The 17,037-nt window shown below is 51.8% G+C and overlaps 1 protein-coding gene across 5 annotated transcripts in view; it reads right to left on the bottom strand.

Moving 5' to 3' along the window:
* Positions 1-6,920: 6,920 nt before the first annotated feature.
* Positions 6,921-17,037, bottom strand: part of FUBP3 (far upstream element binding protein 3) — a 40,279-nt gene continuing 30,162 nt past the window's right edge. For 3 of the 5 annotated variants that reach the window (XM_040531675.1, XM_040531677.1, XM_040531678.1), the window contains 6 exons: positions 15,790-15,950; positions 14,865-14,938; positions 14,295-14,371; positions 10,238-10,309; positions 9,403-9,530; positions 6,921-8,311 (listed from right to left, as the gene is read on the bottom strand). In XM_040531675.1, the coding sequence (XP_040387609.1) occupies positions 8,303-8,311; positions 9,403-9,530; positions 10,238-10,309; positions 14,295-14,371; positions 14,865-14,938; positions 15,790-15,950 (521 nt within the window). In that variant the 3' untranslated portion in view covers positions 6,921-8,302. The remainder of the gene's footprint in view (positions 8,312-9,402; positions 9,531-10,237; positions 10,310-14,294; positions 14,372-14,864; positions 14,939-15,789; positions 15,951-17,037) is intronic. The other 2 variants (XM_040531679.1, XM_040531680.1) reach the window with 1 other exon arrangement.

Here is a 17,037-nt window from a genome sequence, read left to right as displayed (position 1 = left end):
GCAGCTGACGGGCGCGCTGGGGAAGGCTCCGGTCCCCGCGGGCGCGCAGGGAGCGCGGAGCCGGCGCTGCCGGGGCCCGGACCGCGGGGGGGGACAGGTCCCGGCCCGGGGGGGGACAGGTCCCGGCCCGGGGGGAGCCCCCTTTCGTTTGCCCAGCGCTGCCAAGTGCCCGGCTTCATCGCAAAAATCTCCGGGCGGCTCCACGCACGGCTCGGGGACGGCAGCAGCGGCGGAGTTATGATTATTTCTTAGTTATTATAATAGGTACGTGTGTGTATATATATATAATTTTATATATATATATATTTTTTTTTTCCGCAACAAGGGTAAAGAGAGAAGGAGCTACGAGATAACCGGCGCAGGGAAGAGCCCTTTTCGGAGCTCTTTTCCTGCCCTAAAACCGGAGGTTTCTCCTCTCCGGCACCAGAAACGCGATCGCAGCCGAGTCCCCCCGGGCGCAGAAAGGAGCCCATTGTTCAGAAGGGAGAAATACATTTTTAGCGGTGATTGAAAGCTCCCCTCTCGTTTGAACTCTAGAAGAAAGTCCCTGGCAGGGAAGAGCATCCCCCTCCCTCTGCCCCAACATCTGTTTGGAGCAATCCAGGCTCTAGGGCAGAGCCGGGCTCTGCCCCCTCCCAAAGTCATTAAAAAGATATTAGTTGAGCTGAGAAAAGTCCAGCGCAGCCCCCGATCCGGAGCAGGGGGGGGGTGAGAATCATTAAAGACGATTTGGGATTTGCCAGCCTTAATACCAGCCGAGGGGACGCTGGGGGGCCGGGTAGAAAAGCCCCCCCCGAGCAGCCGCCCCGCCGTGCCCCTCCTGCGGCCCGGGGCCCTGGTACCCGGGGCCGGCGTGGCGCGGAGCCGCCGACCCCATCGCCTGCTCCGTGCGCCCCTCCGAGAGCCGGGGAGGGGGCAAAAAAGGGGGGGCGGCAGGAGGCAGCGAGAGCTGGGCCGGGAGCCCAGGCGGCTCAGGTGCTTTGGCCGCATCCCCTGCACCTCCGCCGGCTGCAAATGCCCCGGTAGCCGGAGGGAAGGGGGCGGGGGGGGGATCATTGCACCCCTGCGGGTGCCGGGGGAGCCGGGGCAGGAGGGATCATTGCACCCCTGCGGCTGCCGCAGGAGCCAGGCGCCTCCGAAGTTGCTAAATGTGTCATTTATTAAAGCATTCAGGGGGCTTTTCTTTGGCGTTTGCTTGCAAACTCACAAAGGCCGAGCTGCTGTTTGGGGGTCTTTTCTGATGGAAAAAGGGCTCGGAGACCCCCGGCACAAAAGAAATCCTGGCAGTGCTTTCAATGGCCAGGACTCAATGAGGGGGACCCTGTGCGCAGCGGGCGGGGGCGAGGGGCCGCCCGGTGCTGCCTGAAAGGCAGGCCTGAATGTAATGGGGAGATCTGCGTTTATTTGTTGGGATCACATTTAATTAGCTTAGTACAACCCTTGAAAGACAAAGGGACCTCAATCTGGATCCAATCTGAAGCTCGTTTGGAGAGCGAGGGCTCCTGGAAAAGTCAAAAGAGAGAAAGGAGAAAGAAAGGGGAGGCTGGGAGAGAAAGGGGCTGGGGGCCCAGCCAGGTGACTGGCACGCGTGAAACAAGGGGGCCTTTTGGGCACAAGGCAGGGCTCAAAAGGGAGGGAGGAAAATAGCCTCTTCCTCAGGTTTTACCTACTTAAACCCCCTGAAGGGGCTGGAGCTGAAAAGCCTCAATAGGGGCTAAGGAGGCTGCAAAGCAAACAGCAGCGCTGGAGAGGAGGCTCCGGCCCTGCTGCGGCAGCAGTTGGCAGCACTCGGTTATGGGAATGTGCCCAAATGTTACCTGTGCCCGGCATGGCTACCGCAGAGCCCGTGGGTTGTCCCGGGGGGGGACGATGGGGACAGACGAGGGCCGGGGAGCCACAGCCCCTGGAGCCGTCCCTGCGGAGCTGGGTGGCAACAATGGGAGCACGGAGGGCAGTGGGGGACCCAGGGGGGTCTCCCTGGGGGTGCGCCCCTCGCTCCAGGCAGCGCCTTGTGTCCCCTGGCCTCTCCTGCTGGCACAGGATGGCACGGGGCGCACGCAGGTGGGTGGCATGGAGGAGGCACTGCTACCTCCCAAGGGACAAACAGGAGAGTGGCCATCCCCAGGGGGCCACATCCACGGGATGGAGACAACCAGACCCTTGTGCCCCCTTTGAACCACGCTCTGACTTCGGCTCCCCTTCTCCTCCCGCAGAGTGTGAGCAGTGGGGAGGGATCGGGGGGTCCCCGAGCAGTGCCAGCCCCTCGGAGGGTACAGCAGGGTTCGGTACGGTGAAGCTGTGACCCCCCGAGCGAGCTCTCCAGCACACAGCGCTGCCGCCCCTCCGAGCCAGGCGGGCTGATTGCGCTGCTCGAAAAAGGAGCTTTAGGGCATTATTTGCCTCCATTTCACTCTGCGGGAGGCCGCGGAGCTGAGGAGGGATGCTGAGTGCTCTCCCCTCCGCTCTCACTTTCTTTCTTGTCTTTTTTTTTTCTTTTTATTTTTTTAAGTAGTATTTCCAAGATTATTTTGGCGAGGGGGTCACGGCACACAAAAGCAAACAGGGAAAGAAAAAAAAAGAAACAAACATCCTCACGTTCCTGGCTGCATCTGACAGCTTCGCGCAGCTCAGGCGGCCTGCAAATGAAACATGATTGTGGCAAATTGCGGCGGTAACTCCTCGCAGCCCCGCGGTGCTGTGGCACGGCGAGCGGGACCGGCAGCGTGGGCAGCCGGCTGCCGGCCCCCCCAAAGCAGCCCCAGCACGGGAAGAGTAAAAACAGCCCCATAAGGCAGCTCTGCGCCAGGGGTGCCCATCACCAAACGTGTTGGCAGGGGGTGAGGGAGGCACAGGGGGTTCCCACCTGGGTGCTCCCCAGGGTTCCCAGCAAGGCCATGGAGCCAGGCACAGACCCCACTCGCTCGTCCTTATCCCTGTGGTCTCCACACCAGGGGTGGATGCAGAAGGGGCTCCCCACGGATAGAGGTTAGATGGCACAGAGCAGGAGGGAGAGAGGGGGATTTGGTGAGGAGAAGCAGGAAAATCTGCCCCTGTGACAGGGCATTCACATCCCACTGCTGGGTCTCCTGCATCCCACCACCACCTCTCCTATATCCCACAGTCACCTCACCAGCAGCCCACCACCTCTCCTGTATCCCACAATCACCTCTCCTGTATCCTACTACCTCCCCTATATCCCACCACCACCTCACTGTTATTCCACCACCACCACCTGCACCCCAGCACTGCATCCCCCGCAGCAGCAGCTCTGGCACCGGACCCGTGCTGGCACCCACACCACGACACCAGCCTGGCTCGGGCAGGGCAGTGCGAGCAGCCCCAGGGGAGCGGGCACGCGTCTGGGGACCCCATGGCTCCCTCCTGCCCCTCCACCTTCTCCCCACCAGGAGCAGGACGGAACTGGGCCGGCCATGAAGCTCCATGGTGGCTGGTCCCAAACAGGACTGCAGGAGCAGTGACAGGACCAGGGGACAGGAGGGACAGGCCGGAGGGACAGGAGCCATGTGTGAGTGCCCGGCACAAGGCCCGCAGCGGGCGCCATCACAGGCCTCGAGGCCTCCCACAGCTCCCGGCCTTTGTCAGCCCGGTTCTCCACAAAACAAACAGCACGACCACGGCCCCGGCCTGCCCACAGTGACGGCTCAGCGGCAGCCAAATTTAATATTCCCAGGCGAATGGCCCCGACAAGGAGCCCCGCCGCTCGGTGCGGCTCCCCGGGCACGGCCGTGGCTGAGTGACGGCTCACACAAAGGGAAGGCACCATCTAATCCCCCCGGGCCCGCGGCACCTGCACCCTGGCCTGGCCGGGATTAGAGGGGAGCGAGCCGGCCTCTGCAGAGATCAGAGGCTCCTTCAGAGCGGCCTTGAAATAGGATTTCCTCAAGTGATAAGGGGAAGGGTGGGAAGATGAGCTGGGGCCGCTGGTACCTGCCCCCTCCAGCCCGTGATGCTCTTTTGGGGTTGCCTTCCTCGAACCCTGTGTCCCAGGCCTGCAGGGAGGTGTGGAGACACGTCCCCGATGCCACAGGGGGGTCTTATTCCTCCCCGGCTACCTGCTCCATCCCCTGACCTCACCGAGGTGCTATGGGATGGGATGGGGAATCGGCCCCTGCCCCACTCGCTGCCCAAGGTCCCTTTGTGTCTTTTCCAGCCCTGGCAGAGCAGAGAAATGCCCCATATGTGACAGGGGGAGCACAGGGAGCTGCTCACACCCACTGAGCCAAGCTGCCTGCCTGTCTGAGCGGCCTCTGCCACGTCTGGGAAAAAACCTCCGCAGCAGCCACGGTGCCAAGTGAAGGCCAAAGAGCTCCTTATAACGAATAAAACACGTGTGTGGTGCTCCACGGGATGCACCAACACCATTTCTGCACGAGGACTCGGCCAGATCACAGTTCTGAGCCCCCCACAAGTGCCACAGCCCCACAAGCACCAAAAATCCCCTGGAAAACGACCCCAGATTCAGGAAACCTGTGTTCTCGCAGGAGCAGCAGCAGGGCAGGTGAGGCTGTGAACCTCCACGTCGTGCCAAAAAGCCACGAGCTCTCCCCACCCACCTTACTGTAAATCCAGCGATACTCAAAACGCCATGAAATATTTAGTGCTCAGGAAAAAAAATAAAGTCCCATGCCTGCTCGTCTCTTTCAATGATCGCTTTGGTTTAACTTGCAACGTCCATAATGTAGTTTGTTCCGAAATCATGCAAAATTAAAGAAAGTATTTTAGACTGTCTTGAAGCCTCCCCTCTGCTCCTGAAATAGCCTGTGCCCGTTAAGGCACCAAATATAGAGCGCGGGAGGGCGGTGGGGTGATCGTTAACCCAATGAGATGCTACGTACTGTGCTTTTTTAGGCTGCTGCTCGGAGATGCTTTGCAGGATTGCAATAAATGTCCATGTAGAAGGAGTCTCTGCAGCTGGTGAGCACGGCAGGGGACGCACCGAGAGAAATGGGGCCCTGAGCGCGGCTCCCGGAGGGGCTGAAGCCTCGGAAAGGGCGTGTGGTGAGGGAGGCAGCGCTGCCCGTAAAAGACAGGAAAAATTGGGAGCCAGTGAGCCAGGGTGGATTTGGATGGGGCTGGAGATTGCTGCTGGGCACTCACCTGGGGTCTCCTCCAGCTCTGGCTCCTATCCCCAAATACCACACCGGGGCGCAGAGCGCTCCCTGGGCCTCCTCGCCGCAGCCTCCTCATCCCCAGGACTGACCTCCACCAGCAGGCAACGTCACGCTGTTCCCCACCCAAAAAAAAAAAGAATTAAGTCAGTCAATGCTTAAACCCACTTTATTTTGACGATTTAACCTGCCCAAAGCTGAGAGCAGAGACTCGGTTCCTCTCCTGGAGGCACCACAGCAGCTTCTGGGCAGCAAAGCACACCTGAAGCAGCGGACCGAGCAGGTACCTACAGACCCCAGAGCGAAGGCGAGGTGCCTGGGCAGCACCAGGGGGGGATTTACCATGGCCCCAGCCCCCAGGACACCCTGCATGGCTGGAGGAGCCCAGCACAGGGCCCTTGGCTCCGCAGGAGGTGCCAGGGTGCCCGCCAGCTCCTGCCCTGCAAGCAGCAGCCGCGTTCATAGCAGCAGGGAAGTTTAATGGCTGCGGCCCCTCTGCCCCGAGCGGGCAGCAATAATGGAAAACAAATTGCTGAACTTGGGAACATTTCAAGCACTTTAGCCTGCCAGGACACCAGACTGCTGATGAAAATCCAGCTTTGCAGGCACCATCTTAATGACAGGCCAAATTTCAAAGGCTTGCAAACTATTTCTTTTGCTGCCCCACCCCCTCAATAAAAGGTTGCATCAGAAAGAGATATTTCCATAATTTATAGTATGGGTATTTCACTGGGGAGACTCACTAATCTGTACTTACAGATACATTTAAGAAAATGCATCCTCCCACAATCCTGTGCCATTTACGACTATTGGCACAATCTGTAATACTCAGTCTTCAATTAAGGGACACCTTAGGGTTCATTATCACACAATTGCTCCCTGTGAACCATGCCAAATGCTGTTTTGGCACAGAGCTTGGAAGATGAATTAGAAGGAAGTCTTCTCGGTAATGCCCGCTCCCAATTCCCATCAGCAGCCTTTATGCCCTCCTCTAGCCATTTTTTCCCCCCTCTCCCCTCTTTCCAAGTGGCTTTTACTATCCCATCTTTCAATGTCTCTCTTTGATTCTCTGGAGGTATATTTAGAGATGCTACATCTCCTTTTCTTCCGGCTCTCAACATGCCTCCCACTCCCTGCTTTGCAGATGGGATCTTTCCTCCCTCCCTTCCCCCGTCTGTAAACTCTCCGCTACAGCTGTCTGGGTAACAGCGGCAGAGCTATTTTAGGTGGTGGAGCACAAACCTCGCGTTTTACAAGGCATGGCAGAGCCACCACCAGCTTTGGCCTGGTTACAGCCCGAAGTCGCTGCACTCTATGCTTCTCCCCATCGGCCCCGCGCTGCTCCGGCGATCCTGTCTGAAGGGCGCCCGGTGAGCCCCGGCCAGACCCAGGCACAAGGAATCAAAGCTGTGGAAGAGCAACAAGTTCAGTTCAGGGTGTTGAAACCAGGGGCTGCCGCCTCCTTGAGAAGCGATAAAACATTTATACAGCTGCAGATCGAGTCTCCGTGCCCGCTTATAGAAAACTTCCCTTTATTAAAATTGATCTTTCTGGCCCAGACCGCTATAATTACAGCACCTGACTGGGGAAACCCTGAATGTGGTGGTGCCAAAAGGCACTTTGACGTGACAGGAATGGAGTTTCACTAGAATTAAGGCTCGAAGTTGACATAAGGGAGTCATCCCCAAGTCCTCACGCGAGCCCCAGGCGGCAGGTCGGCGGCTGAGCCGTGCGGGCAGCGGGGAGCTCGGCGCGCAGAGAGGGAGCAAACGGAGAGAAAGAGACAGGAAATACTTCACCCACAAGACACCTTGTGGAAATTTTATTATATAGAGTGTAAAATGCAACTGTCAGTCAAATAAAAAGAACACTTTTTTTTCTTTTTAAACACCATGCTCAACATTATCGAATTGCGTTTCTTTATAGTTAGACATTTCAAGCATAAGGAAAAATAAGGAAAGAACCCAAGAACAGTAACTTCAGTACATTTCAAAACGGAATGTCCCGCAGGGCAATTAAAAAGGCAAGAAAAAATAGCTTCAATTCCGTTTTTTCCTTTAAAAATACACTGTTATCTGTACAAGAAACACTACAGTAAACATTGGAAATCATATTATCCCTTTTATTAAATCAAAATTATTTAGCGCATACTGTGGTTAATACTAGATTCATTTATTTCTCTAGGTAATTTGACAAATATTAGATAAGAAAATATTTAAAAGAAATGAAAAAGCAAAAAACACCTTGGAATTAAAAAATAGTTACTACCTTTTATATGGTTTTATGTTCCACAGTGTTTGTTAAAAGGTACTAATAGCAGGTTCATTTTAATATTAAAAATAACAGTATTTATATTTCTGAGAGCATAGAGGAAGGTCTTTTTCTTTTTTTTTTCTTTTTTTTTAAACAAGCTTGGAGGTCTTAGATACATAAATGCAACTAGCAATGGAGACATGAAAAAATGTATTGCTAAAAAATTAACACGTTTTTATATTACCCCTTTAGACTCTAGAAATTATACAAACCCTACAAAATGCCCCCCCGCCCATAACTTGTCTGACAGTAAAACAGTAACTGTCTCAATACAGAATTCACATAATTAATTACAATACATATCATAGTTCAGTTTTTTAAAAAATGCAATAAAATCAAAAGACAGCCAAGATACAAGAAATTAGAAGTAAAACATTTAATGAATTTACATATTTAAGAATATTTAAATACTGTTTAAAATTTTTTTTCTTTTTAGGATTTGTTACATACCACCTAAGACTTCCAAGCCACTCTTTCTGTTGCAACAGAAAAGATCGAAAATTAAAAGGAAAAAAAACACACAAAAAAACACATGTTGAAATGTCACAGCTCTGGGGTGCGTTTTGGTGCCTGCAAATTCTCTGGCTTCTCTCCAAAAAGAATCCCGGAGGTTGTTTTTTTTTTGCTGTTTTCTTTTTTACAAATTTAGAAACAAAATTACCAGCATGTCCATAAGTTTAGTACATTACTAATTGTTCCTGATTCTTAGAAAAGTTCAGTATAGATTATCCTACAACTAGTGTTTCACAAACAAACAGAAAAGTCTTCATCAAAATGTTGCAAATCTAGAAACCTCTGTTACAAAAAGGTTTTCTTCCACAATGATTCCAAGAAAAAAAAATTGCCACGAGGACCTTGTTCTACTGCTCCTAGAGAGAGAGAGAGAGAGAGAGGGGGGGGGGAAATAAATGAAAAGTTACTCGGCAGCAGCAAATTCTTAAAGCTGCCTAACCCTCCTCCCCCGACACACACAGGTCTCTCCGTCCCCGTTGCAGCAGAGCAGGCTATAACCTCAACCGATGCTCCGAATCGCTACCGCGGAGATCTCTGCCCTAACGCCTGCTTTCCCCGAGCTCTCCTTCCAGGAGCTCGTGCCTTTTATTGAACAACATCTCCCTTCTCTAGAGGGTCGGTCTTTGCGAGAGCGATGAAGAGAACTCCCTTTTATCACCACTTCTGGGTCACACTTCACCGGCGCCCGCGGCAAGCGCCGATGCTGCACCCGTTTTGCGCTGCTCGACCCCGGCGGCGCGGGGCTGGGGATGACAGCGGGGCACGCTCCCCCATGCCGCCCGCGTCCAGAGCTGCTGGCACTGAGGAGCCAGAGGAAAGGCACGACTCAGTGGGGAGAAACGTCTGACCCCGCTAAGGTGCGTGTGGTTTGCTCGTACTTTTTGCCAAACGGTAAGACGCTCACTCTGCAAGCCCGGCATGCAGGAAAGCCCTGAACATACGATCAGGATAAATCCCACAAAACTCTCCAGTGCTCTGAGGGACAGGTGAGGCAACATTTTTCTTGGCAGCTGGTTAATCCAAATTGTTTTTCCCAATACTTTTCCCTTCCTTTTCAGGGCAGGGTACTCCCTAGGCAAGTGCACTGCTCCTACTCTAGCACAAAGCTTGCAAGAGAAAAGGCAAAGTCTGCACAGTGTAACAGTGCCATGCTGCCTCACCAGCCTGGATCCATCATTCGCTTTATCTAAATTCCCCAAAGTCATAAAACAGCTTGGGGGTTCTGAGGAAAGCCCCGAGGAAAACAAACAACCAACCCCTTGGTTATCCCCCCAAAAAAACACCCTATACAGGCAAATAAGACCGGTGTTGAGATAACACGATGGTAGCAACGAACAATTTTTCATCTCCTCAGCCACAAAATACCTCCTTGCTTTGCCACAGGAACCCAACACCCCCAATTCCCCAAAGTAAACAGCAGTGGGGTTCAGGGAACACGAATACAGACCTGGCTGTGGGCCTGAGCCTGCCCTAGTGTCTGCCCGTAGTAGGCAGCCTGCTGTCTGTAATACTCTGCCCAAGCCATCGTGTAGTCCGGCTGGGAACTTGCCTGAGAAGCAGCGCTGGCAGCATGACCTGGAGGGGAAAAAAAAAAAAGGGAAAAAAGGAGAGATGAGCAATTCGGCAAGCTCAGGTTCAGAGTCTCCTCTCGCAAAGCTCAAAGAACAGCCAGCCCCCTTCCGACAGCTGCAGACCCCTGAAAGAGCAACACCGGTAGCTGCTGTTTGGATGCGACAGGACAGGCTTTATGCTGGCTTGCGAGTGACAAGCCAAGAGCAGGCAGAAAGCATTAAAAAACCCTTCCCACAGCTGCCGGGACAGTCTGACGGCCTGCACCGCTCACCCTTGGCCCGGAGGCTCCAGCAGCAAGGTGTCAAATGCAAATCCAGAAGCCGGAGCCACACGCCTCGTAACGGAGCAGAGAAAGGCAGGCTTGTGTTTTTCCACGCACCTCTGTGCAGAGTTTTCCTGCCTTCTGACAACCCACCTTCACCTTTTTGGGTTTTGTTAGCATCAGTTCTCAGTGTGCGCTAATTTTCCCCCAGGCAAGCCAAGTGCCAGCGTGGACACGGGGTCTACTGAGGGCCGCAGCTCAGCAGGAGCACCCAACAGCAGGCAACGCGACAGCTTCCAGCGGAAAAACTACATGCACCATCACCAGCAGGAGGGACCAAAGGGGATTTGCAGGGGACTGGAAGCTAGTAACGGCAGGGGATGGAGACACAAGTCATCGAATTAGTTAACTCTGTTTCACTCATCTCCAGGAACCCTGTTTCACTCACTCTGTTTTTTGTAATACTCCTCCCATGCTTTGCTGTAATCGGGATGGCTGTTCTGCTGCTGGCTCTGTTGGCCTGTGCAAAGATGACAATAAGGGGCACGTCAATATGGAACAGGTGACAGTTTCCAGCCAGTGACACCTGCCTTTCCACTAGACAGGCCCTGGCTCTACCTCAGTTGCCCAGACTCAACGCTTCGGCTTCCACATTTCTGCAGTGTTGGCTACCCTCAGTTCAGGGAAAGCCGAGGAAAAGCTTGAGTTCCTGATTTCATCTCACCTGTGCATCGCTGAAGCGCATTCAGCCTAATTCCACCCCTCTCCTCCGCCCCGCTGGGACTTCCTCAGGCCAAAGCACACCGACCAGGAGCTGCTGGGTTTGCACGCCGACCACCCGAGGCTCTAAGCCCACTCCCTTCTAGCACAGGGACAACACGGTTCAAACACCCGAGATCCTGGCCCCTCAGCCTCCAGCCACTGAGGAAATGGCCACATTTTGAGCCATCTCACTCGTCTTTTTGGGCTCTGCGTCCTTCCCCCCTGCTCCTGCAGGTGGAGTATGTCCCGAGGAGCCCAGGTGGGCAATGCCCATCTGCACAAGGCCAGTGCTCCGTGAGCCTGCAGCACGCTGCCTGCCCCAGCAGAGCTCTGTGGTAGCCACACGGCTCCTGGCTGCAGTCCTGCAGGAGCAGAGGGGCCACAAACTCTGCACAGAGCCCCGGCAGTGCTGGGGGAGCTGCCACAAACACACCAGCCACGTGTGAAACCCACGGCTGGCTCCGCGTCATGGGCTGGGGCACTGCACTGAGACACGCATGGGCAGACCACGCAGACCCCAAAACCTCAGAGAAAGGGGGGGGAAGGTCCCCCTCCTTCCAACACCAAGACGCCTTCAATCCAGCACGTCCCAGTGTCGAAGGGAAGCATCCAACCTGCTGGCTGCGGAGGCAGGGAGCCTGCGCTTCCCTTGGCTACAGTTTGAGCAAAGGGCGCTCAGCCAGATGCACAGCAAGCAAAAATAAACCTGAACAGAAAACACGGCGATTAGAAAACTGCAAAGAAAGGAAAGTGCAAGCCACTAGGCACAGGGATGGCAGCAAGGAGAGGGGACAGCCATGGAGGGAGCTCTTCCAGCCCGCCGCTGCATCCCCAGCACGGCCGAAGGAGGGCTTTGAAGTGGGGGGAAGGGGGAATACAACACTGCGAGCGTGGTGGGTGGAGGGAACAGGGCAGCAGTGTCCTGTCCGGGGGCATAAAAGCGGGTTAAAAGACTTGACCAACGCTACAAGTCAGGACCTTTGCTGGCAGAGGTCAAGGCTGCCTCAACTGTCCACCTGCTAATGCCGACAAAGGGCCTCCTTCAATGCCTTTTCTTCTGGGAGAATTACAGTCCGCAGCAGGCTGAAAGGACACACAGCTAAATGCGCTTCACGGCCAAACGTTTCCCCGGCCAGTTAATTTATTTAAGATGGGGGAAGTAATTAAAATCTAAATACATGTGTAGGGGGTGGGGGCCTGCCCCTCCTCCCACAAGGAGGGCACTCTCGGATCTGTCCCTAGGAGTCGGGGACGGCTCAGCCCGTGCTTTGATGGGCTAGCGGAGCCACAAACACGGGCTGCAGTGCTTGGTTTCCTGCAGGCAGGGAAGGGACCCCTTCCCAAGGCTGTTTTTGAATTAAAACTTAAAGGGTAAACCCAGGAATTTACCTAGCTTCTGATAATAACCCTCCCATGCCGTGGTGAGCTCCACCTGGCCTGACTGGGTCCATCTGGGAGCTGCAGGAGAAGCAAGCGGTGAAGCCTGCTTAGAGCACTGCCTTACCCCGTCTGTCCTCTCCTTACCGAGACTGCCTGGCTACGAACAGGACCATGGAGAATCCCAAGCGGACACGGAGAGCTAGAGAACTGATCTTCTTCCATCAGGTTCAACGGCAGAAATAAAACATCTGCCCCCAAATCACATCCTCGTGATACTAAACCCAGCACAGGGGAAGGATCACTGAAGTCAGACGCTTGGGAGTCACCAGAAACCTGACAAACTCACTGCAAAGTGCTTGCTGTCGGGATGCAAGCTGCACCATGTGGGGGAATCAAAGGTCTGGGCTTCTTATATTAATTACCAAACTCCAAAGCCAGAGGATGTGAGCTTAAGACAAGGCTCTATGTAAGAGAAGGGGAGATTTTTCTCCCAGTGGCAGGTGGGCAGGGTAAGAGAACATCTGGGGGAGGCAAGGAAGAGGGGAAGTTACTCAGGTGAGTTTCTAGACATCTCTCAAAGCAATTAGCAAAGCACATTTCATAAGCATTTATTCAAAGGTTTTAAGTAAAGACAAAAACTACATTTTTTGTAGGGCTTTCCCTGCCGTACTGACTGCTCTGCTTGTGCAGGAACAGGCTGATTCCCTGAGCTCAGGGAAGCCCAGCGCTCTTGGGATTACACAGAAATGGATTTGAAAAAATTTTTTCCTGTAAAACAAACTAATGGGAAAGTTCTACCCTTCAGTACTGTACTATTACACTCCCGTACAAAATAAATAAATCCTTTCAAGCCCACCACTGCATTTTGCTGTCCTGAAAACCAAACTACTTTTTACATGTCTCCAGAGCTCTATGGAAAAAATATGATTTTTTTAGACTAGGATCTCTGAGGAACAGAAGCCCTCTCCCAAAGGCATTTTTCAGAGCTTAATGCCAAGTCCCTGGTCCCATGCAGGGTATCTATGTCCAACTGTAACACACATTTTAGAAATGCACAAACGTTAAGAATGCAGCGTTGAAGATTTCCAGATATCAGATACGCACAATTTCATCAACAATAAATGTGATTAGTGTCATAGGAAATCACAAAAGCAATCGCTGGCATTGTTCCCCCAACTCTTCCTCTACCTCAGGCACCTCAAAGAGCGGGAATTCAGACTGAAGTTAACAATCTACTTCAATGCTAAGCCAGCCACAGCACCAAAAAGTACCTGTCTTTAAAACCCTTTAAAATTAAACTTACCTCTTGACCCTTGTCCCCAGCTTTTTTGGTGCTAGCTTTTGTTTTCACAGGAAAGATTCTTATTTCCTGAAAAACTGTGATAAAAAACCCTCTGTTGGGCATTACTGCCCACCACACGAGCTTTGAGATTAACAGACTACAAACCTGCTCTGCTTAGGACAAACCATTGCTGAGGTAGTTGAAGACAGGACGATGCAGTTACCAACATCATTGGCAGCATTATTTCAGTTATTCTGAAATGGGGAACCTCCCATTCCAACCTGCTGAATTTTGACTGAACGCTTTGGGGAGAAAATGAACATTTTGAACCCCGAAGCCAGCCCGACTTGGTGCCAGGAGCAGAAAGCCCAGCAGCAGAGATGACCTGGGCTCAGTTTCTGAACTCATGACTAACAATATTTGTTATTTTCATTTGAAAGCTGGTTATCTGGCTGGTTACATTATGGGAATTCAACACTGTGGAGGCTGAGCAGTTCTCATCAGCTCCCAAAAGGAGACAGAGAGGACACTGATATAGTCAGCATGTATGAAGCAGGATAACAGCCACACTTAACCTCTTCTCCATTTTCTACATCTACTTCCCAGTCTTTCCATCAGACTGGGAGTTGGAGAAGAGTTCATAAGGAGCATGTTGAAAAAAAATAATCAAGAATTGGTAAGGTTAAGAGCACAGAGACAGGAGGGCTCACCACCACACATGGTGTGTCTGCTAGGGGGAAGTGGCACTGGCAAGTGCTTGCTCAGAGAATCCTGGCAGGAGAAAGCCTAAGACAGATTTTATTTTTTTGTTAGAGGGGATCAGAGAGCAAGGACTAAGTCTCTACACAAAAAGGGAAGCAATAAGCAGTTAAGTGCACAAAAAACATTACTGTTTTTGATGGACTTTGGCTTATTCTGAGCTCTAACACCACTGCACACCTCCACATACCTCCTTTCCTCAGGAATTCATTTTGCTGTTATCACACAAGTGGTCTTATGGATGAACCTACGTTTAAAGGGCACCAAATGGCAATTGCAAATGGACATCAACCCTTCTCAAACCCAGGTCCTAAGCACTTACTTGGGACTTGCTGTCCAGGCTGCTGCCACGTCTGGTAGGTACTGCCCCAACCCTGTGTCATAAACGCCTGAGGACCACTGCAGAGGACAGAAAGGCATGCTGAAGATGACAGTAAAACACTTCACAGGTCATATGCACGAAATTGGCTGGAGAAACAAAATTGTTTGTAGCCAGCAACTGCTGAGTGAACAGGTGAACAAGGGAATAAAAGGAAATGTTGTGCAGGTGTTAACAGCTAACCGTGTGGATGTTCATCTGTTCATGAAGCCATGGTGAGGACAAATTGTACTGAACAGCACCCCAGTGTATGCAGCTCGAGCTTCTTTGTGCTCTCACTGCACTAGAAACTGGAATTTTGGAGACACCAATACCTACCTTGTTTAAGATTTAGCAGCTGAAATCCTTCCTGTAGTCAATCTTAAAGGTTTCATCTCACTTGCTTCTGGATGCTCCCTTTTAAAAGGCTCCACTCACATACCACCCGTTCGGGGCCCACCACGCTTCTCCCAGTGCTTTTACAGCTCCCAGCCATTCCCCACAACCCATCCGTGATGAGATGGAGAAGCTTACTTTTGATGAGGTGTAGCGGGTGCTTGGCTGAACGGGCTTTGACCAAATCCTCCAGGTCCACCCATGCTGGTACCCTGCCACGGAATCCACAAATATTTAATGCCAGCTCTAAGCAGAGGGTGAAGGTAGCTAGTACGAGCAGTAAAAAAAGGGGAGGAAACAACCTGGAACATGTTCCATTAAACCCCAGCACCTGAAAGAAGTGACTGATCCTCCAAGGACACAGTTCTCAGGACTGTCAGCACACTCCAGGAGCTCAGCTTCAAAAGCAGCTCTGGCCAGCCACAAAGGGGCTAACTGGACTATGGAACAGATGGAAGTTTTCCTCTGAATAGCTTGGATCCTGACGTTGGTATCAAGCCGCCTCCTCTCCCGTAATTCAGCACAGAGGTTGTTTTTCAGTTCTACTGTTCCCCAGTTCAGTATTCTCCTTACTTTCTTTTACCCAAGTCTCCCCTCCAGCAGTACTCCAGCCTGACATTATTAAGCTTCAATACCACAGCACTATGTTAAGTGGAAGATAAAAGTCTTCCTGGATTTACTGGAGCAAGGAGTTCAGCGTTACTTTCAGGGTGATGATGCCAGGACTGTGCCATTTCCACACAGTAACACTATGGTCTTCCCTTCAAAATCCCATTTGCCAGCCTTCTTATCCCTTATTATAGTTGCTCTTCCCCCTCATACAGCTGCCCACTACACTCAGTGTCAGCGAACAGTCAGATCCTCCGGGGACCACAGCAAAAATTAGTCCAATGGATGCTTGAGAGCCAAAGTTCAACATAGCTGTTAACAAGCAAATGGTTTGGAAGCTAAATAACGTAAGCGTGTGCATTCTGTGCCTTCCTGCAAGTCCAGGCCTACACGTACCTAAGAGTGAAAACATCAGTTCTGAAAGAGACAGACCAAGATCAGAGATGCAACTTACACCAACTTTCTCATCTATGAGATGTCTAGCGAGTTCAATTTGCTGGGGAACTCCTCTGATTGTGAATATTCGTACACCAGGGTCCGTGTTTGGAGGTGGGTTTCTCTGGAGCTCCACATGGGCTCCTGACTGTTGATTTATGCTCTTGATGTTCTCGCCACCTGAAGAAAAGGAAATCAAGACAAAGGGTTTCAGCATCTCCTTCCATAAAAGCATAACAAAGCGAGGTTCTGGGAAAGGGGATATAGTTTCAGCTACCTTCTGTACGCCTCAAGCACGGTGGGCCTGTAAGCAGCCACAATACCTGAGCTCATGTCCCTCCTTCCTTCTACCTCAGAAGCATGACCCAAAACCATAAGCTATTGCAATGCTTTCTAGGGCACAGACAGTGCTGTTTTAAGAACACACCATCTTCCTGCAAGCACACTGCCAGGCTCCCAACAAGACACAGTATGGCTGAGAGGCACCTTGTGACAAACCAGAGGCAAAAACTGCACTGGCTGAATCTCCAATTCCACTGTTTCCCCACCAACTTGTGTTTCTGAACAGCTGCTCACATTCTTCAAGAAAAGTCACCTGCAACCAAAACAGGGTTTCTTTTCTTTTATGAAGAGGCTGTTTCCATTGCTAGAACTTTCATTCCGCAAAGACAAAAAGCAACCAGCCACATACCTTGTAGCTTAAAACCAAAGAAAAGCTATCTCAGTGTGCTGTTCAGTAGCTTATTCCCTCAGAAATCTCTGCTCACCTTGCGTCCTAGGCACAACACAGCACACACAGCCCTCCACAGCTGCAACAGAGCAGGATTCCAAGCTGCCTTCCATGATCTCAGAGTTAGTTGTGCATGCAGCGACCATGTCTGGCTAGTTTGCCATCTGGATACACTAGAGCACCGGAGTGCTTAGAGCAGGATGCTGCGGGGCCAGCCAAAGAGATCTGATTTCCTGGAGACCTGCTAGGTCCCAGTCTCTTAATGAAATTTGCTTAACAAAAGCTTCAGCCAACATTACAATGGTTCAATTCTTCTTTTGGAAGCTCACACAACTTACAGACCAGCTCCATTCGACTGGAGAAATTAAAGGGTACGGGGAAGGAAGGGAGTTTACAATTTTTAAATCACAAACCAAAATCAGCAGCCAAAAGGACAAACAGCAAGCAGAAAGGAGAGCAAAGTAAAGCAACCAGGGATTTTTGTTTGGTTTTAATTAAAAAGAGTCCGCGAAAACCTCCTCAATTTTGCTCGCATTT

The sequence above is a fragment of the Cygnus olor genome, chromosome 19 (assembly GCF_009769625.2).
Source record: "Cygnus olor isolate bCygOlo1 chromosome 19, bCygOlo1.pri.v2, whole genome shotgun sequence".
In the NCBI taxonomy this organism is placed as follows: domain Eukaryota; kingdom Metazoa; phylum Chordata; class Aves; order Anseriformes; family Anatidae; genus Cygnus; species Cygnus olor.
This window is presented reverse-complemented; position numbering and strand designations above follow the sequence as displayed.